Source organism: Aspergillus aculeatinus (genome assembly GCF_003184765.1).
Source record: "Aspergillus aculeatinus CBS 121060 unplaced genomic scaffold BO66scaffold_38, whole genome shotgun sequence".
Lineage (NCBI taxonomy): Eukaryota > Fungi > Ascomycota > Eurotiomycetes > Eurotiales > Aspergillaceae > Aspergillus > Aspergillus aculeatinus.
In genome coordinates this window covers 312,745-338,353 of record NW_020291507.1, presented here as the reverse complement: position 1 = coordinate 338,353, position 25,609 = coordinate 312,745, and the positions used below count along the sequence as shown (strand labels likewise).

The 25,609-nt window shown below is 53.0% G+C and overlaps 10 protein-coding genes across 10 annotated transcripts; 7 read left to right on the top strand and 3 right to left on the bottom strand.

Annotated features, from left to right (window-relative positions):
- Positions 1 to 1,985: 1,985 nt before the first annotated feature.
- On the top strand, positions 1,986 to 3,104 carry BO66DRAFT_393462 (MBL fold metallo-hydrolase). Its single transcript, XM_025647772.1, has one exon. The coding sequence runs from the start codon at positions 2,004 to 2,006 to the stop codon at positions 2,889 to 2,891; it is 888 nt and encodes a 295-aa protein (XP_025501845.1). The 5' UTR covers positions 1,986 to 2,003; the 3' UTR covers positions 2,892 to 3,104.
- A 1,195-nt stretch (positions 3,105 to 4,299) lies between these two features.
- BO66DRAFT_456444 (flavin monoamine oxidase family protein) lies at positions 4,300 to 6,068 on the top strand (the record flags this gene model as incomplete). Its single annotated transcript, XM_025652137.1, has 5 exons — positions 4,300 to 4,547; positions 4,598 to 4,845; positions 4,929 to 5,732; positions 5,779 to 5,822; positions 5,870 to 6,068. Exons 1-5 carry the CDS (start codon positions 4,367 to 4,369, stop codon positions 6,066 to 6,068), a joined length of 1,476 nt encoding a protein of 491 aa, XP_025501844.1. The 5' UTR covers positions 4,300 to 4,366.
- Positions 6,069 to 6,573: 505 nt separating this feature from the next.
- Positions 6,574 to 7,088, bottom strand: BO66DRAFT_393461 (uncharacterized protein). Its single transcript, XM_025647771.1, has one exon. The coding sequence runs from the start codon at positions 6,991 to 6,993 to the stop codon at positions 6,592 to 6,594; it is 402 nt and encodes a 133-aa protein (XP_025501843.1). The 5' UTR covers positions 6,994 to 7,088; the 3' UTR covers positions 6,574 to 6,591.
- A 1,075-nt stretch (positions 7,089 to 8,163) lies between these two features.
- BO66DRAFT_393460 (OPI10 family protein) lies at positions 8,164 to 8,923 on the top strand. Its single transcript, XM_025647770.1, has one exon. It carries the CDS (start codon positions 8,219 to 8,221, stop codon positions 8,876 to 8,878), a length of 660 nt encoding a protein of 219 aa, XP_025501842.1. The 5' UTR covers positions 8,164 to 8,218; the 3' UTR covers positions 8,879 to 8,923.
- A 192-nt stretch (positions 8,924 to 9,115) lies between these two features.
- BO66DRAFT_393457 (type 1 glutamine amidotransferase) lies at positions 9,116 to 10,366 on the bottom strand. The gene is made up of 3 exons (XM_025647769.1): positions 9,995 to 10,366; positions 9,564 to 9,790; positions 9,116 to 9,482 (listed from the first exon to the last, which is right to left on the bottom strand). Exons 1-3 carry the CDS (start codon positions 10,233 to 10,235, stop codon positions 9,189 to 9,191), a joined length of 762 nt encoding a protein of 253 aa, XP_025501841.1. The 5' UTR covers positions 10,236 to 10,366; the 3' UTR covers positions 9,116 to 9,188.
- Positions 10,367 to 12,448: 2,082 nt separating this feature from the next.
- On the top strand, positions 12,449 to 14,181 carry BO66DRAFT_440670 (FAD-binding oxidoreductase; the record flags this gene model as incomplete). The annotated part of the gene is made up of 4 exons (XM_025651277.1): positions 12,449 to 12,535; positions 12,601 to 13,514; positions 13,581 to 13,801; positions 13,895 to 14,181. 4 exons carry the CDS (start codon positions 12,449 to 12,451, stop codon positions 14,179 to 14,181), a joined length of 1,509 nt encoding a protein of 502 aa, XP_025501840.1.
- A 1,432-nt stretch (positions 14,182 to 15,613) lies between these two features.
- Positions 15,614 to 17,924, top strand: BO66DRAFT_353955 (putative MFS multidrug transporter). The gene is made up of 2 exons (XM_025644818.1): positions 15,614 to 17,511; positions 17,568 to 17,924. The coding sequence occupies exons 1-2, from the start codon at positions 15,786 to 15,788 to the stop codon at positions 17,684 to 17,686; spliced, it is 1,845 nt and encodes a 614-aa protein (XP_025501839.1). The 5' UTR covers positions 15,614 to 15,785; the 3' UTR covers positions 17,687 to 17,924.
- Positions 17,925 to 18,087: 163 nt separating this feature from the next.
- BO66DRAFT_473089 (Zn(II)2Cys6 transcription factor) lies at positions 18,088 to 20,800 on the top strand. Its single transcript, XM_025653015.1, has 5 exons — positions 18,088 to 18,121; positions 18,199 to 19,355; positions 19,408 to 20,114; positions 20,168 to 20,332; positions 20,390 to 20,800. Exons 2-5 carry the CDS (start codon positions 18,516 to 18,518, stop codon positions 20,793 to 20,795), a joined length of 2,118 nt encoding a protein of 705 aa, XP_025501838.1. The 5' UTR covers positions 18,088 to 18,121; positions 18,199 to 18,515; the 3' UTR covers positions 20,796 to 20,800.
- Positions 20,801 to 21,294: 494 nt separating this feature from the next.
- On the top strand, positions 21,295 to 22,838 carry BO66DRAFT_456436 (WD40 repeat domain-containing protein; the record flags this gene model as incomplete). Its single annotated transcript, XM_025652136.1, has 3 exons — positions 21,295 to 21,548; positions 21,671 to 21,762; positions 21,808 to 22,838. The coding sequence occupies 3 exons, from the start codon at positions 21,295 to 21,297 to the stop codon at positions 22,836 to 22,838; spliced, it is 1,377 nt and encodes a 458-aa protein (XP_025501837.1).
- dbp7 (putative ATP-dependent RNA helicase) lies at positions 22,663 to 25,462 on the bottom strand. Its single transcript, XM_025644817.1, has 2 exons — positions 24,664 to 25,462; positions 22,663 to 24,621 (listed from the first exon to the last, which is right to left on the bottom strand). The coding sequence occupies exons 1-2, from the start codon at positions 25,321 to 25,323 to the stop codon at positions 22,927 to 22,929; spliced, it is 2,355 nt and encodes a 784-aa protein (XP_025501836.1). The 5' UTR covers positions 25,324 to 25,462; the 3' UTR covers positions 22,663 to 22,926.
- Between the last annotated feature and the right edge of the window lie 147 nt (positions 25,463 to 25,609).

Sequence of the window (25,609 nt, the reverse complement as noted above, 5' to 3'; positions counted from 1 at the left end):
TGGGAGAAGGTGTGCATGGTTGAGAGGTTAGACGTAGGATATGGATGCAAGTGATGCCTTTTGGTGTCACGTGATCTCATGAAATATGTTGGACTTTTTCCACTAGACCAAAAAGGAGGACCCTTTTAGTTTGACTAAATATCGCAGAATCATTGGTCATCGGTAACCGAACTTCGAGTTCAGTCGAATGAGGGAGAGGCACATAGCACAACGACCTGAGTATCAACTCAGTCAATGCTCTCGTCGTACCGTGAGGTAGCGACTGTGGCGGAGGGCCACGGAAGTAGATAGCTTTGACATTGGGAAATTGACGAAGAGACGAAGACAGCACGCCGGCCAGGTTTTCAGCGTACCCAAGGTGACATCTCCTGTCGGATATGGGAATGGACCGTACCCAAAATCGATTTGACGCACATATTGGGTATATGAGCTATTAGACAGTTTGATCAATTTTGCTAAAGATGGCGAATGTCTGGTATGGGAAAACGGACGAGCCAAGGCAACAATCTCGACATAAAATGCAACCTGTAAAATGAATCTTCGGAAAAGGGAAAAGTTGAAGCTGGAATAGCGAGAAATTCACAAGTTCAATTATCTCCGCCGGTAGATGCAGTAGTTTCATCCAACATCGGGACTGGTATTCCAATATTACAATAAGAACCACAACCTACCATGTAAATCAAATGTTTGAAATGTAGCCAAGCTTACCCGCATAAGAAAGATAGTGTGTCGCTTTGAGCCATTACATACCGATTTGACCACCATTGATCAAGAAAGGAAACTTGCCATAGAGATTGGGATTTTCACCTAAGATCAAGGTGCGTCCGCAACGTGCAAACGCATTCAGCATGCTTCTATACACTTGTACTAATGAAATTTGATGGAAATCTAGTCTTGGCGGGAAATCTAACTGGATTAGGAAAAGGGCGGCTGGCGGGACTCGGAGGGCCCCACTCTGTCAAACCGGTCCGAAGGAACATCGACAAGTTGCGTGTACAGCGTAGTGTAAGTATGGATTTTGGTGGCAAATGGTGATTTGCTCGGTATCCCACCTAGTTAGTGCCACAGGTCATAACTAATGATAAGCTCTACTCAATGCCTTTAGCGCGGTGACTCGGATCTTTTCTGCCGGCCTACTCCGTATATTGTTCAGGCTCGGTTGATTGCCACTGCCCCGGGTGGCTCATTTGGGTTTGAGTGCTAAGTTAGCATCCCAGTCACCACCCGAGGCAGTCGAAACGGTTACAGTGCACGATTGGTTCATTCCCTAGGTTGAGGTTACTCCGTCGTGCTAAGCATGGAGTCAAGCTTTTATGGCCTAGCGAGGCCGAGTCTACAGTGTATACAAACCACTATGTACGTAGTAATCAAACGATCGATTCAACCGGATTTCCATGCTACATAAGCAGGAGCTACATTAGTATTATCACAAACGTTCTCGGCAGAACTTTTCTCAAAAGAAAGAAATATTTCGCGAGCAGGAATTGAGAAGGTGCCTTTCCCACCTACTCACTACCCAGGCGCTAAGGAATGGCCAGCAGAACCAGTGGTTTCACGCCAGTGATCGTTCCTCCAAGTTGGAGTCGAGTCTGGGAAGCTCATCGGAAGTTGGCGGAATATACTCTGGACTCGGCCACGCTTGGAAGGCCATAAGATCAGGGCTCATAAAACTTTTCTTTTCAGAGCTTTACTTGACAAATGGATTATGCTATCAAGCAGCGTATTGCCGCGCGGAGGACACAACCTACCCGCAATGCGGGATGCCGATGGCATTAGGTTTACTAACTACTAGGTAGTAGTTAATGACATGAAGTTAGGTACTATGTAAAAGCTAACCCAGAGATCTTGGCACCGGATTGGTCACCTTACGGTCTTGGCCTTGGCCTCGCATATGTCAACTATGCGAACAGAAATTATAAATACCTTTGCCTGCGTCTCTCCCAGCATGATCATTCGATTTCTCTCATCTCATCCTCTTTGAAGCTCTACATTCAAGAATGAAAATGTCTCCTATTCGCCGTTTGATCGTTGCCAGTGTGCTCGCAGCTGCAACTCATGTTTCCGGTTCTCCTTTGCCCGACGGACCAGAACCGGGTGGAAACATTAATTTCAACATCACCCATATTATCAACGCTGCCTCCGTTCTTGAGATAAACGGCGTCAACTTTCTCGTCGATCCCTTCTTCTCGCCTCAGAACACTACATTTCCCATTGCTGGCTTTACCAGACAGCTTTGGTCTATTTTGGAGCCGGCCTTGCAGCCAGAGCAAATCCCTCCCATCGATGCTGTCCTCCTCAGCCACGAGGACCACCCTGACAACCTTGACCCTATCTCCCGAATGAGGTTCCTCGATGGTCGTCGTGTCCTGACGACTCCTGCTGGTACCGAAGCTCTGAAGCCAAGGCCAGGAGCGCAGGCTATGAAGGACTGGGAAACAATGAGCCTGAAATTGAATGGGAATGATTGGAACTTTACAGGGACACCATGCGAGCACGTACCCGGTGAGGATGTGACCGGGTTTGTCATTGTTGGTCCCGACTTCGGGACTACTGACGGCCTTCCAAATGCAATTTGGTACTCCGGTGATACCATCTACCTTCCAGGCTTGGCGCAGATCAAAGAAAGATTCCATGTCAAAGCTGCTCTCATCAACATGGGTGCAGCATACGTTCTCATGGATGATGCGACGCCGCTCCGGATTACCATGAATGGCACTGAGGTGGCTCAGACATTCCAAGACGTGGGCGCAGAGGTTCTCGTGCCCTTGCACTATAGCTCCTTTAACCACTTCCCGGAAGCAAAGGAAGGCGTGATGCATGACTTCGAGCTATCAGGAATCAGTGACAAGGTTCATTGGGTTACTCCCGGTGAACCGACCAAGATCATCTGATAATCTCTTGGATAGCTGATTTGGCCTGGATATCAGTGGCTCAATCTGGAGGGCCATAGCCAGTTGATTGTATCTAATACTGAAATCTAGTTTCTCAGTGGGAGTTAGTTGGATAAAGACCAAAGGACATTTGAATTATCTGATGGATACATGGCTAGCTATTCATCAATCGAGATAGGCATCGAGGGCCCAGATTTTGTGGTACAGAACAACGTGTCAAGGCAGCTCCCCACTTATTTGCATCTTTTGTGAGCAATGAGGAAAATGATTATTTCGGAATTTGCATCATACAACATACTTCAAGGGAGTTCGCACATAGTATTGCATAGTACTTCATTGCTGTTTACTTGGAACCTTTCCCCACTTCAGTCCTCAAAGTTGTTATTCGAGTATTTGTTACGACAATAGCTGATATCTGGGAACTATTGAACAGACCACCCCCTCTTTCCCAGCCAGGCTTAGTATGTATTTACCATACGAATGTTGGATACCATTTAGCTACACCGGAAGTGCCCCCGATTCTCGCGGTCTGCCCGATCGCCTTGTCTCTATATCCAGAATTATTAGCAACGCCAGAAACGGCGGAATCATCCTGTTAATTAAGTAAGAATGAGATCTCCAGCCGAGGGGACCACAGAAAATTTAGTGAACAGCAACATGCGAGGCCCAGAAGGTTAGATTATCCACCAAGCCTGCACAAAATTTAATGGAAGCCGGATTCGTAAGGCTCTAGCTCCAGCGCCTTGCTTGTTATTTTTATAAGGTAGGGATCATCACCCACAAGCGATATCTGACTTATTTCTGTATATAATTTGGCGAGGATCAGATAGTTAGATAGAAATTCAAGCATATTCAGGGTCATCTAGCGGATTAAGTAAAACGCCAAGGCTCGGAGACCTCCGTCCAAGATCCTGGGGGTTCAGGTGTGTACGGAGTACTAGGTGAGGCAGTGGGTCTGCTACAGGATCTTCAGTACCCGCGCACCCTTGAAGTCTGTCATTATTGGATAGGCATTGCAAGAATACACATACTATGTAGTACATCTGTTTTATGGGTATCCACCTTCCGATTGAAATCTTTATACACTCATAACTCAAACCGGTTCCGGTCACATCTAGCCCACTCTTTGGAATGATCTTAGATATCGGATGGACCAAGTTTCTCGGTGGGGCCTTTGGTATTTTGGTAGACAGGAAAACCTAGCCCCACAGTCTCACGACCTCTCTCAAAACCTTGACCACAAGGTGATGTCATACTGGCTTTCACAGGGAGGCAGCGGGGTGTGTATGCCCACGTGGATGGAAGTGCGGGTGTGAGATGGGATAATGGAGTGGGAGGCTTGGCGGATTATAATCCTGAGATTGACCTAGCGCCTTGAAATGTCACATCCTCGGACATCCGGGGCACCCCGTGAGGCCTACTTCGATCACTCTGAACAGTATCTTAGACACGAGACGAATGATATCACTTTTGCAATGACTACCAAAGATGGTTACTTATGGACTCCCGATCGAGGGTTAAACACAGGTATACCGTGTGTTGGAGCTGTCCGGCCCTCCCAGAATTTCGATGGCGCCAAGTGCCCTGTTCTCGATGTCATTGTCATCGGAGCGGGCTACTGCGGGCTAACTGCGGCGAGAAATATGTGCCTTGCTGGTATGACAGCACCACACTCAGGATATCACCATCTCCCTAACTCATTCTAGACCTAAAGGTCCTTTTGTTAGAGGGACGAGATCGTATCGGCGGCCGATCATGGTCGTCGGATATTGGGGGTTACCCGTTTGAAATGGGAGGCACATGGATTTATTGGGGCCAAGCTAATGTCTGGCGCGAGATTATGCGGTATCAACTGCACGACGAGATCGAGATATCGCAGGACTTCCGAGAGGGAATAAACCAGTACGTCCAGGCCAGTTCTCATAAAACACAGCGGTTTAGCCATGATGAGGAGGTAAGCATACCGCTCTCTACCAGCAGGAGCCTGTCCGTCCCCGAGCATCTTTGGAAATAACAAATAACAACGAAACACTACAGTTTGCGATCATGGATTCCGGTCTCCGCAAGCTATTCAACGTTGACGGACAATTGGGGAAACGGGTTCTGCCCTTCCCACACTCAGCTGAATTCACAAGCGAGGCTGTTGCACTCGACCAAATGACTGCTGCAGATCGTATTTCAGACATTGAAGATTCTCTTACTCTGAATGAACGCCTTGGTATTGAGGCTTGGATCCTTGTGTGCAGCGGTGGCACGCTTGAGACGGTGAGCTTTCTTGAGCTATTGCACTGGTGGGCGCTCAGTGGTTATTCCTACGAGGGCTGTGTGAACTACTTGGCACGGTATAAATTCAAGCACGGGCAATCAGCCTTCGCCACGAAGTTCTTCGAAGAAGCTGTTGCCACCAATAATCTGTCCTACGCTTTCAACTCCGCAGTGAGTAGCGTTGATGACACCGGGAGTCTCGTCACAGTGAAAACCCGTGATGGCCAGCGATACAAGGCAAAGAGGATAATCAGCACCGTCCCTTTAAATGTCCTGAGTTCTGTCACTTTCAATCCACCTCTGTCAGGAGGAAGAAAGACGGCTGCCTGCGTCGGTCATAATAACCAGATTGTCAAAGTGCATGCTGAAGTAGGGGACAGAAACTTGCGCTCTTACACAGGTATCAGTTACCCTCAACACGAACTTTTCGTTGCGTTCGGTGATGGCAGAACACCAGCAGGGAACACGCATATCGTCAGTTTTGGGGGCCAACATCGCCACTTCCATCCAGAGGAGGACATCCAGGTGACAATCAAAGCTCTCGGAAGCCTGATACCTATGGATATCAAGAAGATTGTAAGCCACCCCTCTTTACCTCGCAGATGGGTCCTAACGATTACAGGTCTTTCATAATTGGTCAAAGGATGAATTCGCTAAAGGAGCATGGTATGATCTCATTCGTATCAAATGAACATCTTGAGTAACATCCATAGGTCTTTTCCTGGTCCTGGTCTCCTTTCGAAGCATCTTGCCGACATGCGTTCGAAGCAAAGAAATATCTACTTCTCGAATTCTGACTGGGCATTGGGCTGGCGAAGCTTTAGTGATGGAGCCATTGAAGAGGGCACCCGCGCAGCACTATTCGTGCGAAATGACTTGATGGAGTCATATTCTAATGCTACATCAGTTTAGTGACACGCTATACTTGTCTGAATGGCTATTTCGAACTCGCTCTTGGAGGCTTTTGTCCGGAAAGCATGCTTTCTACTGGAATTCAAACAGCCTTCTGAGAACGTGAGGTGCTGTTATGGGAAAAAAAAAGATGAAAAGAAAAGAGGCCCTGGATGCTCTATTTCAAAATGGACTGAGCTTAATGCGACTTTTAAAAACGGAGCCCTCGTATGACAGGAATTCAAATGAGTGGTCATTGTGACACTACAAACTAGAACATTCAAATTCGGGAAGAACATCAAATGGCACTTGTAGTGCAGCCGGGGGCTGCATGCATCTTAGTAAGGAGGCAAGTTAAATAGTCCTAGAAGAGAAGACCAGAATCCCAGACAGCATTTTCACCTCCTATCCTATTCGCCCAAGCGCCCCTTGATTACTTTCTTGAAAAATGTATTGAAAACATTGAAGTAAAGGGAAAGAATGATTATTTCCAGCACACAGGGCTAACACTCAAATACTTGCACAGATATCCAAATTTATGGATTTATTCACGAGACTGCATTACATTATGTATTGGTCTTTGCTGGCGACTGAGACGAACAAGCTTGCGGCCTAGCCTTGAATGTCTGCATTGTGAAAGTTGAAAGAACCAGAAACTAAACATCCCAGCTGAACTAACGTCGAATTTCGCGCTGCTAGGCTCGTCCTCGTTACAGACGCTCAAATCCATCGGACAAGCACTCATGATTACAACACATTCTTGCTCTGGCTTCAGCGCTATAAAGTCCCCTGCTTTGCTTTCCGGGTCCAAGCATTGCAAGTCGGCTCCATCGATATGGACCTTTTGTAAGGTGGACCGAGTGTGAGTCACGGACATGTATCTTGGAAAGGCGGGGGTTGGCGGAAGGGAAAAGGCCCAGGTTTCGATGACCTGGCCGACCGCCATTCGTCAAGTCCGCTCGGTGGCATCGCTAAGTTTCCAGGAGAGAAGCCGGGTGATGGGGATAGAGAGACTGGGAGTTGGAAAAGTTCTAGTGTGGGCTCTAAGGGGAGAGGGACAAACAAGGCTGACAATTGGAAAGCAGCTAGTTTATGTACTCTGCATACTTCCTCCGTGAAAGAACTCTTTCTCATTGTCACACCTTAGTCTGAAAAAGGTTAGTTGTGCGGGATCCTAGTTGCACTAGCACTGCATATAAGGTCGTTCTCCCAGAGCAGAACCCTGATTCTTGTAAGTCATTGGAGAGAAAGGTCTCGCAGTGCTAACCGTGCGCTACAAACGACCAGTCTGGTCTGGTGATCGCTGCCGATCTAATACATGGGGATGATTTGCCAGTGGGCTGCGCACGCAAGTCCCAGCCTTATCAGGCAGAAAGAGCAAAATGAGGAGGCAGTGCTGGATTAGTAGGTAGTTTGGCGTGGACAGGGATCTTAGTGCTTATGTATACCTACCTCGTAGTAGGAGGCAAGCAGTAACTTCGCTGTAGGGAAAGAGCGATTGGCTGATCGAGAACTCCCTGCCTCTAGCTTTAAACAAGAAAAGGCCATTTTCGCGACAGTTTCTCGGTCTTTCTTAAGAACAAGATGTCCTTCATACCATTGGGTACGGTGGGTAGATCTCAACAAACAGGGGACGGAAGGGGTTCCGACCTGAGTATACTTGATGTCAAGTATGTCGAAGGCACTGTGAGAATTCTTTTGATAACACTTACTATTGTCGGACCTCGAAAAGGGAGCCTCACATCAATCTGATGCGAGATAGCAGTGCCATATGACATACAAGGTAGGTATACTTTTCAATCTATTTGAATGATCCCTTTATTGGGCCAACTGGCAAAGGCGGACCCCGGGGAACTGCAAGACTTGCCAGAAGGCTAAGGCCAAGCAAACGAACCCTTATCGATAAGGGCATACGGCTCGATTTCGTCACTGCCGCCAAGCTTCTTTGCGATTCCATCATGGAACGCGCCAGGAAATTCTTCCTACACTGCACCACCTGAGTTCCAAGTCCAGCAGTCGATAAATTATGCATTGAACTACCCCTCGAGATCGCTGTCTCGGCACGGCCTGTACATTTGACATTTAATACTCCCACTCCGCAAACCTTCTATGCCTCTGTCCCTCCAATCCGCCGCCACTCATCAACAACATCATCTCCCCAAGCCATCATCATGTTTTCCGTCATCATCCCGGGCCGACCCTGCCTGACGGACATCGTCGCCGTCGACGCGCAACCGAACGGCCAACCCACCAAATTCGCCTTCACCTTCCCGCAGACGCCCGCCTTCGACGAGCTGGTCGTCTTCTTCCTGCCGGGCACCGTGCTGCCCCCGGACACCGCCGCCGCCATCTACCTCCAATTCCCGGAGTCGGTCGGATCATCAGCAGCAGCATCATCCTCACCGGCCCCGCAGTTCCGCTTCATCGGCGCCTTAGCCAACGAACGGCCCTCCGCCATCTTCAAAGTCCGCCCGCCGTCCCCGGAAACGGCGGCCTCGCTGTCGTCCGCGCTGGTCACGCTGGGGATCTCGATCGAGCCCGTGCACGCGGTCGCGCCGCAGCTCGCCGCGCTGGAGGCCGAGGAGAATCACAACCCGGGGTCGTCAATGGCGCTGACGACGACCCCCGCGCGACCCCCGATCAGCACCAAGGTCCTGGCGCAGCGCATCATCGGGAACGCCTTCAATTTCCTGGCGAGCTTTGCGTCGTCGGATAAGGGCCAGGATGTGGTGCCGCTCAAGAGTTTTCAGGATTGGTGGAAGAAGTTTGAGAGGCGGGTGGATATGGATCCCTCGTTCTTGGAGAGGGAGGATCCCACGGCGACGGGGTGAGATGCCTGCGTTGTCTGTGGGGGGTTTTGTAACTCGATAAGGGAAATGATCTTTTGGCTCGGGGGTAGAGGTGAGGGGGGGTGGGTTTGTGCATGCGCTTGATACCACGCTTTTTGTGTATTGCAAATGATACCATTTTACCTGGACTTTTTGTCGGGGTTGAAAATTCGATCAGTTGAATTTCGGCTGTACGGAGATAAAGCCAGTCTATAGGCACGATCTATTCAAATCTATGTATTGCAAGTTCACCACGCCCGAATTCGAGTCTAAATGGGCGGGCTGCGATCTATCTAACCGGCCAAGTTGGGGATCACCTCGACTCAATTACGAGCTTCAAAAAGGCCACCGTGATCGCCACCCCATCATGCGGCAGCCCAACCCGACCGGACGCGTCCTTGGACATCTCCGGCGAGAACAACCCACTCGCCGTGCGCAGGGTGATCAGCTCATCCATGATGTCCTCCCGGAACTCCGGGTGGCCCTGCACCGTGATCAGTTTTCCGGGGATATACATGCCCTGCACCGCGCACCGCGGCGAGGAGCCCAGCGAGATCACCTCGGATGGATATCCGTAGGCGATGTCTTGGTGCATTTGGTGGATGCGCTAGCAGCCCAGTTCCTTAGTAAACCATCAACTTGCCCCCCTTCCTCTCATGTGAGATTGGGGACAGGCCGTCAGACTTACCAATTTCTCCCTCCCAAAAAGTTCCCGCCCCTGCTCGGAGAGATCCACCTCGCAGACGGCCAGCTCCCAGCCCTCGGGGTTCCGGCCCACCTTGACGCCCAACGCGCGGGCGAGGATCTGGTGCCCGAAGCAGATGGCGAAGATCTTGACGCGCTTGTCCTCGTAGGCTTTTCGCGTGAAGTCCACGAGCTTGAGGATCCAGGGGTGGTCGGCGAACGAGTCGTGTTCTGTGGGGGTGGGGGGGGGGTTGATGAGCCGGGGTTTGGATGTGAGTCATTTGGACTTTTGCAAAGGCCGGGACGGGGGAGGGGGGGTTGCATCTTTGTTCCGTGCAGGATGTACATGCAGATGGATAGTGGTCGCAGCATACCAGAACAACAACAATCCGGGTAAAAAGGCAAAATGGGCAAGGCAGCAAGCAGACAACTCACTTGAGCCACTCAGAACGATGGCATCTACATCGTCCAGGTTCGGATACTCCTGCGCCGTCACAACGTCCCAGCCGGTAATGTCCAGCCCGGTCTCGGGATCCAGTCGGTCGGGCTGGCCGAGGGCGGCGGCGCTCTCATGCAGTAGTTTCGCGAAGACGCCGCGGTAGCCTCCGTACTTGGTGTTTACTTTGTCGACGGGGGTGTCGCATTCTAGGATGGCAATGCGGAGTGGGGGGTGCATTGTTGCTGGGGTTGATGGAGGAGGGATTTGGTTGTCTGGGCTGGGGTGGGTTGAGGAGGTACTGGGGATTGGATAGGCTTGAGCACAGATGAAAGAAAGATTGTCTGGGATCAATTGAGTGAAGAGTGAAGTGTGATATAGTTGTCGGGGAAATAAGTTGATTGCGGGGGTGTTCTATGGAGACGGAGCAGTGCCACCGAGGGATCCGCCACCGCCTTGCGGTTGTGTTGTGACGCGGATAAGCTTCCCTCTTATCAATGTGGGGCCCTGGTCTTTGCACTCTACTCTAGGAGAATACTCGAGCGAATGATAGTGGTATCGCAGACTGCTTCTGATTCTGATTGAATGCTTCTGATTAAATGCTTCTGATTGAATGCTTCTGATTAAATGCTTCTGATTAAATACTTCTGATTAAATGCTTCTGATTGAATGCTTCTGATTAAATGCTTCTGATTGAATGCTTCTGATTGAATGCTTCTGATTGAATGACTCTGATTGAATGACTCTTATTGAATGCTTCTGATTGAATGACTCTGATTAAATAACTCTAATTAAATGATTCTGATTGAATGATTCTGATTTGAAGAATGACAGTAAGCACTTCAGCAGACTAGATCATACACTCAGACTGCCTTAAAACCTGCAAAATACCATACCTCGCGTTCGCCAAACATCGTATGTCAAGCTAAGCACGACATCTCCCTCAACAAATGCTCCGTGGAGTAATGGAGTGCACCCTGAAAAATGAGCATAAGAAACATACTGCCCCTCTCATTACTAGTCATATCTTGTCTTTCTGAATGTGTCCAGCTAGATAGATAGTCAAAGGCTCCAAGTTGAGTTGACTACAACGAAAACCTCACTTGCATTGCTTTCCTTCACCCGAGGAGTCTTTCATTGTATTCTCTTTCTCATTGTTGTGATAGGGCCGAGAACAAGGCCAGCCACCTCTGGATGGAGAAACGATATCTCCGCTATGCACACATGCCGTTTGTTCTTGTTGTCACTGTAGCTCATTGGAACCATCTAAGCCTGCTTGATGACTGACATGCTGACCAAACACGAGAGCGTATGCATTGCAAGTAATTCATCCACAACGCAGGTCCCACAGAAATCAGCAAGATTGTATCTTTCAAGATCCTGGGAAGGTAGCACAGCGATCGTCATCGGACCACTTGTGTCACATGAGTACCTGGGCAGGGGAGGTCCAGCAATGGGCGTTTTTCGCTGTCCATATATATACGACAAAAATACCCGAAGCTCCAGCCATTACCCTGCTATGTGGGTGGAAGCTCCTGGTATTTTGCGTTTTTGTTGTTCTCGCGACTCCTGGCAGAAAAAGTATCCCAAGCTTGAAAGTAGATGGAGACGCTCCTCATCATACTGCGGCGTACCGCTATCCAGGGCTTGATATTAAGCCTTTAGGGGAGATCCTTGCTTTTACCCTGACTCCCCATCTTATGGTCATGAGAGAAACTTGACTGATGTGTCAAAATAAGGATACTTCTGTGAGCAAGGATCAATTCCAGATCTAACGTAGGACTTATTTCCGTAGAAATAGAAGTAGAGTGCATATGGAAGACACTGGCTGACTGAAAATGCTTTATATGCGAGCTGACCTAGACATGAAATACAGCCAACTCCAATATGCCAATACTATCTGACTGCACCGCAGTTCACCCGTTGTTATCAGAATCTGGGCCTGGGATTTGGGCTACAAAATCCACAACTCCTCGAATCCTACTTGAATCCCATTGTCCACAGCAGTCGCTCCTACTCCTTCTGGACTCCGGGATTCTATTAACGGATCAATCAGGGTTCGGAAAATTATGTCAAGGTCTCAGCTCTGATCCTCCGCAACATGTTGGTCTTCGGGTGTCGCATTGGCCTGATTTTAAATTGTTTTCTTTTCTGATGCATAAGGTAGGTAGCTAGCAAACGTTCTGGACATCTGGGGTACGTCCTGGCTCTAACGATTCATGTTCGGGTCTTTGACAGCCTAGGATAGGCTATATGGCCTGGGCACCCTCGTGCCTTTCCTGCTTCAAGCTGACATCGCTGCTTCCCTGAATTTCAGATATTCCATCGCCTACTGTTGACACAGACGCCGCCTTCCACAATTTCAGACTTTGATGCCTCAACAACCCAGCTCACAATAACCATACGGCAGGAGAACAACATTGAAGCCCATCAGGCATCGATTCCACGCTGAAATGAATAGCCTAACCATAGCAGCTGTTTTACTCAGCATTCTACTCAGATCCTCTCTTGCACAATATGCTGTCAACCCAGATCTTTGTGTATGTCTACAACCACCTTGCCGAACTAGCAGCCCGTTCAAATTACTGATTCGGATGCGCTATAGTGTGCAGCCCTTAACACCAGCGGAATTAGCAGCAGAATAGCCTTCCCAGGCAGTGTTGCATATGAAGAGTCCATCCGTTCCTACTACTCCCTCAACGCCCGGCTACACCCTACCTGCATTGTTCAACCTCTCTCAACGCAGGACGTCTCTGTTGCTGTTCGAATACTAACCACTTCGCATGTTGGGCCCTGTTTCTTTGCCGTCCGTAGTGGCGGCCACACGCCGACTCCCGGCGCGGCAAATATCGAGCCTGGAGTTACTATTGATCTCTCGTCGATAAATCGTACTACTTATGACCCCAGCACAGGCACTGCTTCAATCCAAGCCGGAGCCCTCTGGGGCTCAGTGTACGAGACTTTGCTAGAGAGTAACGTCACAGTTGCGGGTGGCCGTGTAGGGCCCATCGGCGTCGGAGGCTTTCTGACCGGCGGAGGGCTTTCGTTATACAACGCGCGTGTTGGTCTCAGCTGTGACAATGTCCGAGGCTTCGAGGTGGTCTTGGCGAGCAGCGAGATTGTCTATGCTAATCGGCACTCACATCCCGACCTTTTCATGGCCCTGAAGGGGGGCTCCAATAACTTTGGCATCGTGACTACGTTTGATATGGATACCCTGCCTGCGGAAGATCTATGGGGCGGCGCTCTTGTCTACAATATCTCTCGCGCTCCGGAGTACATCGCTGCCGCGACAGATTTTACCGATAATATCGCCACCGACCCTTATGGCGCATGGTATGGCATCTTCAATTACAATGCCACCACAGATCGAACCGATATTGTCGCTACGTTGGCTTACACGAGACCTGTGATGCGGCCTGCAGTGTTTCAGAAATTCTATCAGATTCCTAACATCACGGATACGACCCGGATCTCGACGATTGTGGACCAAACCAGATATACTTATACATCTTATCGGTGAGGCTCATCTAACTCCACAGGCAATGTCACAAGAAACTCAGTTATAAACTCACATTTACCTAGCGTCGACGGTCAAACAAGCACTTATCTCAACAGAGCAGACGTTATCCGTCAAGCCGTCGAGACCCACTCAAAGCAGATCCGGAGGGCAAAATCTCGAGCCCGCAGCAAGGACTTTGGAATTATCTTAGTGGTGCAGCCCTGGGTCCCTCTTTTCTGGAAGGACAGCGAGGCGCGAGGAGGGAATGTGCTTGGATTGGAACGATTCAACGAAAATATGCTCAGTGAGTTATATCGCCTTCTACCGCCCATCATCTCGTCCCGCTCCTGTCATACCATGTTAATGCATACTGATCGTGCGTGAGTCACTGCAACAGATATCATTATCAGTTATGCCTGGAGCGACGAGGCGGATGACAGCCTCTTTCATCATCTCGCTGGATCTGGAAGGGTGAAGCTAGACACATACGCCTGGTTGACAGGTGCATATAACGAGTACATCTATCTGAACTATGCCGGAGGCACCCAGGACCCGCTTCGTGGGTATGGACCGGACAATGTGAGATTCATGCGACAGGTGGCCAGAAAGTATGATCCCGAGGGAGTGTTTCAGCATCTGGTCCCGGGCGGCTTTAAGCTCTCCCGAACTCTTGGGCTGGATTGATTTGGGGCTTCTAGGATTGGAAATTACTCAAACGAGTCATATGTCGCGTGCCTTGTATCTACAAATAATCATCGAGATTGCGGGTGCGGGAGGGTGCTCTTGAGCGCACCTTTGTATGTGCCGAAAGTTACATGCACTTGATAACATGCGGCAATGACAGGAAAATACGTGATGTGTTTCTATTATTTTTATACCACAGTATAACTGCTACAGTTCGAAGATGTTGATATATTGTGTAGTGGTCGATACCCTTTGATCCAAGAGTCTCCCTTGAGATTTTGAAAGAGTAAGAAAATTACCCAACCTTGAAGCTTGCGCTGCAGGTGAAAAGTTAAACCTCTCGTGGAATAAGCTGGGTGATATGCAGGTCGCCCAGAGCAGCGGAGTTGGGGTTTTGCTTTTGTTGCTGTGTTACAATGAACTTCATGCAGGCGGGAATTTCAGTGGAATGTGAGTTAGGCATTTGCCTGTGTGCGCGTCACACGGCGGATGCGAGCTTTGAGGTCTTCCTATATATTCGAATCGCTCGATTACCCCAGCTTGTTCGGGTATATTGATATTGAGCGGACAATTGAACGCGGCTGGATTGTGTGAGTGATTACTCTGAGAAGCCGATGAGGTGGAGGTAATCTGACATTGACGACGCTACACCTTGTACCGCTGGACAATCGGCCAGCAGCAGAGTAGGCTCATGTTGACCCAGAGACCTTGAAGTTTAGACTTCTACTTCCATGAGGGATGCATGATGAGAGCCGAGATAACCAGGCTCAAAATACTCATAGACTCATAGTAAGTACCGGCAATGGCAGCGGAGCCCCAGCGACTAAGCCCCATCTGGTTTAAGGCGCGATGCAACAACTGGGTCGGATGACTCCATCTCCAACAAATCATACTCCTTCATACTTCATTTGCATAGACCGACATCGGGTCTCACCTATAGCCATGCATTCAGTTGTCTTATGGAACTGCATACTACATCCGGCACACTGCACACTACACACTGCATCCTCTCTCTCTGCACGAGGGATTTAAGTCTCTGTCACCAGATATCCTGATTATAACAAAGACCCTGCCAATCACTGACCAGGTAGGTGAGCTGCAAGGCCAAAGAAAAATTTGATCTAGCGGCAGGTAGTGGAGCTCTTCCGCGGTCCCCTTCCTTTCCCCTCTTTTTCTTGTCTTGTCCGAAGACTTGAGGTTGGAGGCCGAGTCATAGTCATGATCTAGTCTATCGACCGAGTATTCCTCCGTACGCAGTCATATTTAGAGGCTAGAGCGCTTCCACCCGTCGACTCACTCCCTCCTTCACCATCCGCCCCGTGCACTGCGATGGATCCTACCTGCGCCATGCATCCTTAGCTTCTCTCCCCTCCCCCCCACCCGCTAGAAATCTCTCTCTCTCTCTATAAATTTCGATTGTTATCGGACCCTATGATTCAAGACCCCTTTGCAACCCACGTCTGGCTGCCAGTTCTCCATTTTTCTTTGCACAGAAAAGTTTTCTCTTCGTTGTTGTTGTTTCCGTGAAAAGTTTTCAGTTGTTTTGTTTTTGAGAGTTCTTTCACATAAAGATTAGATTCATACATTTACACTGTCTCGCGATTATGACTGTCTCCCATGTGGCCTCGGATGCCACAGAATCAACACCGCTGTTGAATGGCTCACCATCCCAGCCAATTTACACGCACACGCATACGCACGATGCTGGAAGCAACGGGCCTGATCCAAACTTACTATCCTCTTCCTTCACCGCCGAAGACAGCTCCGCTTTTCTCGGTCTCACCAGAGTCACCTCAATCCCCCAAGGCCCTGACATTGAGCCTACCTTAGAAACCATTCCCCCCACACCCGAAGATGATGTCAAAGACAACCGTGATCCGGAAGCGGGTCAGAGGCCAGAAGTCGACGACTATGCCTCGCGCTTCATCAACGTGTCTCCCATGCGATTCTGGCTCATCTTCGGTGGAGTTATGATGGGGTACATCATCGGATTCTTCGATTCCACCCTGATGGCCTCCAGCCACCCGGTCATCACGTCTCACTTCCACGCCTCGAACTCGGCATCATGGCTCTCGACGGCGTTCCTGTTGACATCCACGGCGTTCCTGCCGCTGTTTGGCCGCATCTCCGACACCGTGGGCAGGAAGCCTGTCTACCTCTTTGCCATCGCGGTCTTCTTCATTACTACCGCGTGGTGTGCGGCTGCCCAGAGCATGTTGAGTTTCATCGCCGCTCGGGCGTTCTGCGGCATGGGCGCCGGTGGCGTCTTCTCGATGGGCATGATCCTGTCTAGTGATCTGGTTCGCCTGGAGTACCGCGGAGTCTACCAGTCTTACGTCAATCTCTGTCTTGGTCTGGGAGGCTTCCTTGGGCTTGCTTTCGGCGGTTATCTATGTGATCAAGTGGGCTGGAGAGGTGCTTTCTTGGTACAGCTGCCCTTCATCTTTATCTACTTCATTGTAGCCGCCTGGACGGTGCCTGCCGACCTGGGGAGGAAACGAGCCAAGACGGAGCGTCTGACCTTTATGGGCTTGCTTAAGAATATTGACCTTGTGGGGTCGTTGCTCTTGGTGCTCGCGGTCACGGCGCTCATTATGGGACTCAACCTGGGCGGCAATGTCTTCAGCTGGACTCATCCTATTGTCGTCACCTCGCTGGTATCTTTCGTGGTTTTCGCAGTTTTGTTCGTCCGCTATGAACGTAATGTGGAGCGGGGAGTCATGCCGATTTCGCTGCTGTTAAAGGAGCCGCGTGCGAGTCTCATTTTCGGGAATTTCTTCGGGGCGATCTCGGTCAATACCATGGTCTTCAATGCTCCCCTCTACTTCCAGGCAGTCAAGCTGGCCTCGCCTACAGACTCCGGTCTCAGGCTACTGGCTTCTACGCTTGCAGTGACGACCTCTAGTGTAGCGACCGGGTTCCTGATCACTCGGACCAAGCAACTAAAGCCGACGGTGATGATTGGTGATGTTTGTATGCTTATCGGAGGGATAGCGGCCGCCACCATGGGAGTTGGGACCCCGGATGTGATTGCGATGATGTGCGTTGCCTTGACGAGTCTGGGACAGGGGTTCGCGTTTCCTTCGTTGATGGTCTCGGTGCTCGCGACCTCCGAACAAGAGGACCAGGCCGTGGCGACGACGACTCTAGGATTGTGGCGAAATCTTGGATCAGTCATGGGCGTGGCAACGAGCAGCTGGATTTTCCAGAATAGTCTGCTCTATGAGCTTGACGATAGGGTCACGGGCACCAACAAGGCCGACATCATTTTGCTGGTTCGCAAGTCTGTGCAAGCTATCGCGAAGCTGGACCCCCTCAGTCAACACCAAGGTAGGTCGATTAACGTCCAACACCGATTGTCCGACAGACTGCTGACATTTCTGCAGTGATCGGGGCATATGCCGCCGCACTTCGTGTGACGTTCTTCTCCGCTGCGGTGTGGGCTGCACTCATGCTTCTGCTTCATCTCCGCGTACGCCTGCCCAGGCTAAGAAGCAAAGCATAAGTGATCCATCGAGATTTCAACCTGTATGATCGGTGGAGTGAAGTGGTATGCGAGGGCTGATCCTTCGCTGATGAACTAACGAGTAGATGCAGCCGTTAACTCCTGCTGGCCGTGACTGCGAAGTCCGATATTTTCTCTGGGGTCATATCAATCATATAAGTGATTCTGGAAGGTGATATACCCATTCAAAACCATGCTGCATATTCAATAGGCACTAGAAAATAGCGAATGTTGTTGTAGAAATGTACGGAGTAGTTGGTTGATTCCGGAGTTCCGCGGTTGCACTGGATTGTTTGCACTAGACCCAATGGGGTTAGCTCTCCATGCCACAGGCAGAGCGACTTCCCCCGCAAATCTTTCGAGATCGCCGGCCGGCTTCCCTTTCATCCATTTATCCAGACTTCCAGAGACGCTGTGAGCTGCATTCTATTTGATGTTCGTTCTCGTCCACCTGCCGAGCTTTGCTTTAGAATCTATGGTTGATCCCTGCAAGCTGACATTTGTTGATCTAGCTTAGTGTCCACCCCACGGTTTACGAGCCTCACCTCAGCGGTCGATGCACATGCATCCAACTTCCAGGACGCGGTCTTTTGTGAATCTTCTCTCTACAGCACACTGTCGCCGGTTGCCCCGCCCCTCCCTCCGAGCCACCGCTGCCACATGTGAATCTGGTGCGCGGATCAGGAATAGCCTTCACGGCGGCCGTCGATATTGTCACCATGCAGAGTCACCGTCTCTGGGGCTGAATTCGGGGCTTGTAGATGATCGCATCGGGACACTGAACATCCTCCAGCCTAGTACGGGCATCACCCGATAGAGCCGGCCTGCTATGGCCTCCACCGTCGACGACCATGTCTTGCCGACACTGGACCTTGACATTGTGCTGGACCTGACGGATCCTGGGGCGGTTGCGGATATTCCCGACCTGGAGCTGGACGACCAGAGCCCCTTCTTAGCGGCCGAGGTCACCACGCAAGGGACGACACCGACCCCCTCCGACGAAGGCGGGGTCTCGACCCCGAACAGCGCTTCGGTGAACACACCACGCACGTCGGCTAGCCGCGGCCGACGGAAGGGCAAGGTCGCGACGAAGCCGCGGCGCGTCCGGACTGGCTGTCTGACCTGTCGAGAACGGCACCTCAAGTGCGACGAGGCCTTGCATCAATGTCAGAACTGCCGCAAGTCGGGCAGAATCTGCCGGCGTGGCATCCGCTTGAATTTTATCGACACCCAGACCGCGACACCGCCGCACTGTGTGGTCCGTCTCCAGGGGAAAGGAATCACTTTTCGCGATGAGTCTCGGATCATCGCGTCTGAATACGTGGGCGGGTTCGAGAGGTACCCCCCGCTTGTTGCTGAGGACGCAGAGCCGCACGGCATGACGGGATCGTTGAACTCGAACGCGCCCGCCACGGTGAAGGATAGCTATATGCAAGGGTTCGGGAATGCTCAGTCCGACAATATTGGCGCATCACTCAGCAGCATTTCTCATCCGGCCTCGTTGTTCCCAGACCCAAGTACCTCGTATGCCCCCTTTCGGTCGACACGACATGGCCATATCAACTCGACCAACCATACATGTCTCAACAATCCAGAGGAGGTGTTTCTCCTACAAGTGTTTGTAGAAGAGGTTGGGCTATGGATGGACGCCATGGATGCGGTAAAGCATGTGAGTTTGGGTATTGTGATGTATGGCTCCGTTACGTAGCTGACCCCGCCAGTTTACCCAGGTATTGCCATTCCATGCGTTAGAGGAGCCAATGCTCTTTAAGGCTATTTTGGCTTGTGGTGCGCGACATCTGTACCATGTGAACCCATCTTACGGCGAGCAGAAGGCCGCACTCTTTCACGACGAAGCCTCTCAGTATCTTCTGCGGTCCTTGCAGGATCCGGATCGCGACTCTGCTTTGTGTGCCACAACCGCCATTCTTCTGAACATCTACGAGCTGATGTCGGGTCGACCGATCCAGGGCATGAGCCATATCGCCGGAGCTCGAGCCTTGATCAAGGAATGCAACTGGGATGCGAAGACCCCTGGACTCGGGGGAGCGTGTTTCTGGTTGAACGTTAGCATGGAGCTGATCAGCTGTCTGCACTTCAACTGGGCGCTCTCTTGGAACCCAGACTCCTGGGGTGTCGATTTGGAGTTTGACCAGGCCCAGCCGAGTGTAGCAGGCAACGAAGAGGCCTGGACCCACAAAATGGTCTTCATCTGTGCCAAGGTCGCGAACTTCCGGTCGTCGATGGGCCAGGACCAGGGCGTGGACGATCCCATCAGTGACGCACGGGTGAGCCAGCGATACCAGGAGTGGTGTACGTATAACGAATGGTGCGATCAATGGGTTCGGGCCGTGCCACGGTCCATGATGCCGGTCGGCTATCTTCATTCCTGGCAGACGAACTCCAAATCCGTCTTTCCGGAGATATGGTGAGCTTGCTGTGTTGATTGCCGTGTTTTGTGTCATAGACTAACTCGGGAAGGCTCATCAAACGCTCTACAATCGTGGCTCAACTGCTATACCATACCACTCGCATTCTGCTGACGAAAACGAACCCCCTCGAGTCCGAGTTCAGCGCGGAAATGCAGACCGTCCAACAGGGCCACGCGCGAGACATCTGCGGGATTGTCGCGCACTCGAAGGATCGGTGCGTTTTGTTGGTGCATCGCCTAATTCCATTCCATATGCTAACCTTTTCTTGCAGGGGCGTAGCGAGTCTATCCATCCGGTTCTTGGCCATCGCCGCCGGATGTCTCGTGACGCGCGAGGCCCAGCACGAGGTCTTCGAGATTCTGGATAACATCATCAAGGAGACGGGGTGGCGGACGGAGAACGTCAAGAACGAGCTGCAGGCAGCGTGGGGGTGGAGCAGCCACCACGGCCCGCCCATGGCGACGTCGGAGGAGATCGTGGCCATGTTTGGGAGTGGGGATGGCAGTGACCATCCTGATGCGCCCCTGCGGCCGAGCCACATCCCGCCGGAGTCGAAGATCGTGGGGGTGGTCAACCCACTGATGGCGTCGGCGGATTTCTCGATGGAGAACCACCCGTACCAGGATCATTATGTTGCGCCGCATCGAGCGTTGGGGGGGTTTTCGTTTGGGTTGTAGGTGTGGGGGGTAGTCGTGGCTTGTAGGTGTGGGGGTTTGATTGTAGTTTACGAGTGATTAGGCGTTGGTTGGGGTTCTTGGGTGCTATCCAGCGAGGGTGGACATTTGGTGCTTTAGAGTGTATAGTAATTTAGCATATTCTATATTCCCGGCATCGGTTCAACTTAGACGTGTTCATATTGCAACCTCTTTCTGTGTATAGGACCCAAGACGCTGTGAACATAAGAACTACTTAATCAGCTTGTCCTTGTGCCATTCCTTTCAGAACGGTTGGATATAGAAGCTTGAATCCCATGCAGTCCATCAACCCGGAACGCCAAGACCGCCCGTCAACCACAGATCCGCTTCCACCTTCTGCATGAATCCAACACCAACTTCCATACATCCGCCATCTATAATTCCAATCAACCTCCACCTTCTCACAAACCGAACCCAATCACTCACTCAAACACCCTCAAATCCCCCTTCCCCAATTCCACAGCATAATCAAACCAATGCAATGACCACCCCCCAAACCAAACCCCCCGCAACCCCAACCTACATCCTCCGCGGCCACGCCGCCCAGATCCACAGCCTGCACATCTACCACCACAACCTGCGCTTAGTGTCCGGCGACGCTGACGGCTGGATCGCCGTCTGGGATCTGGTCTCGAAGCGGCCCGTCGCCGTGTGGAAGGCGCACGACGGCGCCGTTCTGGGTGTTCATGCCCGGTTTCGGGGGGGTGGGAGTAGTGGGGTTACGGAGGTTTTTACGTGGGTTTGCCCCTTCCCTTCCCCTCCCCTTGCTTATTTGTGTTGTGTTGGTCTTGGTTGTTTGTTTGAGAGGCTTGGGGCTATGCGGTTTTTGAGAGATTTGGTTTGCTGATAAAAGACAGACATGGCCGCGATCATAAGCTAAGGGTGTGGCGGTTCAGCGTTGCTGAGGAGGTGGATCTGCGGAGGGGATTGCCGGTTGATTCTCTTGGGGGTGCTGCTTCCACGGGCCCGCCGGGGGAGACGGGAGGAGAGGCAGGGCAAGGTGGAGGGGCGGGCAGGCAGCCGTGGCTGGTGCACTCGCTGCCTGTGAACGCGTTGAACTTTTGTGCCTTTGCGTGGGTGGATCTCGCTCCGCTGCTGTCTGTGTCTTTGGACGGAGATGGGGGTGGGGATGGAGGAGCGGAGGCCGAGCCTGAGCCTCCGTCCCGGGACAATTCCCCCTCCCCCGTACTCATCGCCGTCCCCAACGCCCTCAACTCCGGCGCTATCGACCTGTTCCACCTCCCCACTGAGCGGCGCGTCTGCACCATCCCCGCCGACGGCGACGTCAAGACCGGCATGGTCATGGCGCTGACCCTCTTTCCTGGCCCCGAGGGCCGGGACCTCCACGTCGCGGCCGCGTACGAGGACGGCAGCGTGATGGTCTTCCGGTCTCCCGTCCCCCTCCAGGGTCTGGGTCCGCAGCAGCAGCAGCAGCAGCAGGGTCTTGCAGCGGGCACCTGGAAATGGGAGAAGCTGTACGCGAGCCGCGCGCACGACCAGCCGGTGCTATCGATCGATGCTGCTCCGTCTGGCGAGTGGATGTTCTCGTCCGCGGCCGATGCGAAGGTCGTTATGCATCCTTTTCTACCCAAAGGGTCCGTGGGTCCTGGGGGTAGAGGCCAGCCCGTCAAGGTGGTGAAGACGCGGCATGCCGGGCAGCAGGGGCTGAGGGTGCGGTCCGATGGGCGCATCTTGGCGACGGCCGGGTGGGATTCCAGGGTCCGGGTTTATTCGTGTAAGACGCTGAAGGAGGTGGCGGTTTTGAAGTGGCATAAGGAGGGGTGTTATGCTGTTGCTTTTGCGGGGGTGGGGACGGGGGATTGGGATGGGGAGGAGGGTGAAGGTGAAGGTGACGGTGAAGGTGAAGGTGTTGGCTCCAGTGAGCGTACGCTTACAGGCCTTAACGGCAGAGGAGGCGGCCTGGCGGCCGTCCATCGGCGACTACGCAATCACAAAGTCCAGAATACCCACTGGCTGGCGGCTGGGTCCAAGGATGGGAAGATCTCGTTGTGGGATATCTATTGAATTGGTCTGTATCCGTCAATCTCTGGATTATTTACATGCTCTTGCTTTTGGTCTTGTTGGGAGAAATGTGGAAAAAGGTGAAGGTTAGTTAAGCAAGATTGAACTCGTTGGCCCCCGCCATGTGCTCCCTCATCTTGGCTCTCATCTTCTGCGCCGCCAGAGACACATCCGCGGCGCCCCGGTCCCCGTCATCCTCGCCGGCCTTGCGCTTCTTCCCGCCCGCCGTGCTGCTGCTGCTGCCGCCGCTGCGCGCCGCCTTGAAGTCCTTCTTGGCGTCGCTGCTGCTCTGCCGCAGGCCCGGCACGTTGATCTTGCTGGGCCGGTCGCGCAGCGCGAAGCTCTTGGCCAGGTGGCCCAGGTGCAGCTCCTTGATGTTGAACATGTGGCGCTCGCTGGCGACGTGGGTCGCGTAGGCGCGGATGTGCGACTGGTACGCGCGGCGCGCCATCTCCAGGTACTGCGGGTGGTCGACCGCCCAGCGCTCGACGTCCATCTGCCAGTCTGTGGTCTTGACCTCCCAGTCCTTGCTCTGCGCCTGCACGTTGCCGCCGAACCCGCGCTTCAGGATGTCGTCCGCGTTCAGCCGCGTCAGCGCCTTGCCGCCGTCGCGGTACCCGCGCTTCAGGATGTCGACGTAGTTCTCCTCGCAGCCGGGCATCAGGAAGAGCAGCGCCCGCCCGTCGCGGCCCAGACGCGCCGTGCGCCCAATCCGGTGCAGGTGGTCCTCCGCGCTGAACGCCGGGTCGTACTCGACCACCAGGTCCACGTTGGGCAGATCCAGACCACGCGACGCCACGTCCGTGCAGATCAGCACCGAGGCCTCGCGGCTGCGCGCGAACGCGCCCAGCGTCGCCGTGCGCACGTGCTGCGGCAGCGAGCCGTGCAGTCGGTGCAGCATCACGGGGTTGGACGGGTTGGAGAACGCGGTGGCCAGGGCGACGGTGCCGTGCTCGTTGGGCTTGGTGGCTGGCTTCTTGTCGTTGTCGGATTCTTCATCCTCGCTCGACGAGGAGCTGTCGTCGCTGTCGGAGCTTCCGTCGCTGTCCTTCTTGTTGTCGTCTTCCTCGGCCTTGAGCTTGCGCGTGAAGAGCTCGTAGTGGAAATCCACCGAGTCCGCACACGAGACGAAGACAATCGCCTTCATCACGGAGCCCTTGCGCATGAACGTCCGCTTCAGGAACGCCGTCAGCGAGACCAGCCGCAGCTTGGCGGCGACGATCGCGTAGGACTGCTTCAGCTGCGCGGGGACGCGGAACGCCTCGTCCTCGTCCTTGTGCTTGACGGCCTCGGGGTCCTCGTCGGCGGGGTCCGCCTGCACGTGGATCGCGTCCTTCAGACTGATCTCGCCCAGCTTCTGCACGTTCATCTTCAACGTCGCCGAGCACAGGATCGTCGTGCGCTTGGCCGGCACCCCGGGGATGCGACAGGGGCGCTGCCGAGCGTCCAGCTTCTGAATAATACCCTGCAGCTCCTTCTCGAACCCCAGCTCCATCAACCGATCACCTTCGTCCAGCACCAACCACCGCACATTGCTCACGTCCAGCGCCTGCGTGTTCTCCAGATGGTCCGCCAACCGGCCCGGCGTCGCGACCAGGATGTTCAACCCTTTCCGGAGCCGCGCCTTCTCGGACTTCTTCTTCTCGCCACCGATCACCGTGCCGGCCACGATCCAGTGCGCGCACCGCAGCAAGCCCTCCAACACGACCGCAATCTGCTTGCACAGCTCGCGCGTCGGCGCCAGCACAATGGCAAACAACCCACTATCGCGATGCACGACCGACCCCTCCGCGCCGCCGGAGGAGGCGGGCGCCCCCCCAATCGCCACCCCGTCCTTCCCGCCCGCCGACGCCTTGGAGATGCTCATCAGCCGCTGCACCAACGGCAACAGATACGCCATCGTCTTCCCCGACCCCGTCTCCGCCTGAATAAACGCATCGCTCTCCTCCTTGAGCAGCTGCGAGATCGACGCCTTCTGAATCGCCGTCGGCGCCTTCACCCCCAACTTCGTCAGCAGATGCGCCGCCAGCGCTTCCGACAACCCCAGATTCGTAAACGTATCCAGCCCATCGATCAGCGGCGCGTTCGTCGGCTTCGCCTCCTCCACCTCCACCCCCTCCTCTCCATCCTTAGGCTCGGCCTCCGCATTCTGGGGGACAGGATTCTTGGTGAAAAGCGAGGAGACGAACGGCCGCGCCGACTGGTTTTGATTGCCGCGGGTGTGGTTGTTTGGGCCGGAGTTGTTGTTGCTGCTGTCGTCCGTCCGTTGGCGCTTTACCGGCCGCGACGAGACGGCGATCCGGTTGGGGTTCTTGCTCGTGTGTTCGGGCTTGGGCGCGTTCGGGTCGCGCGGCGTCTTCCGGTGCGCCGCGATCTTCTTTGCGCTGAGCCGGTCCCGCCATGTGCCGCCTTTGACTTTGGTGGTGGTGGCGTTGAGCACGGTGTCGCCTCCTAGGGTGAAGTTTAGGAGGAGGCCGTCGTCGGCCATTTTTTTTTTTGGGCGGGGGGTTCGTGGGATGGGTGGTGGTGGTATTGTAGGTGTTCACGAGGGAGGGAGTTGTTGGCTGAGGGGGGATTCGAGGTTGAGTTTTTTTGATTGCTGGTTTGTTCCAGACCGTTGATTTTCTCTGAGGCGGTCGGACTGCGGTTGCGGTTGCGGTTGCGGAGGGGAACTGCCCAGGAGGAAGCGTTGCGGATGGGAAATTTTCTCGGGCCGAGTCTCCTTCCGAGCCCTCTCCATGTGCCCTATTTTCCTTTCTTGGGATGCGCTTAAC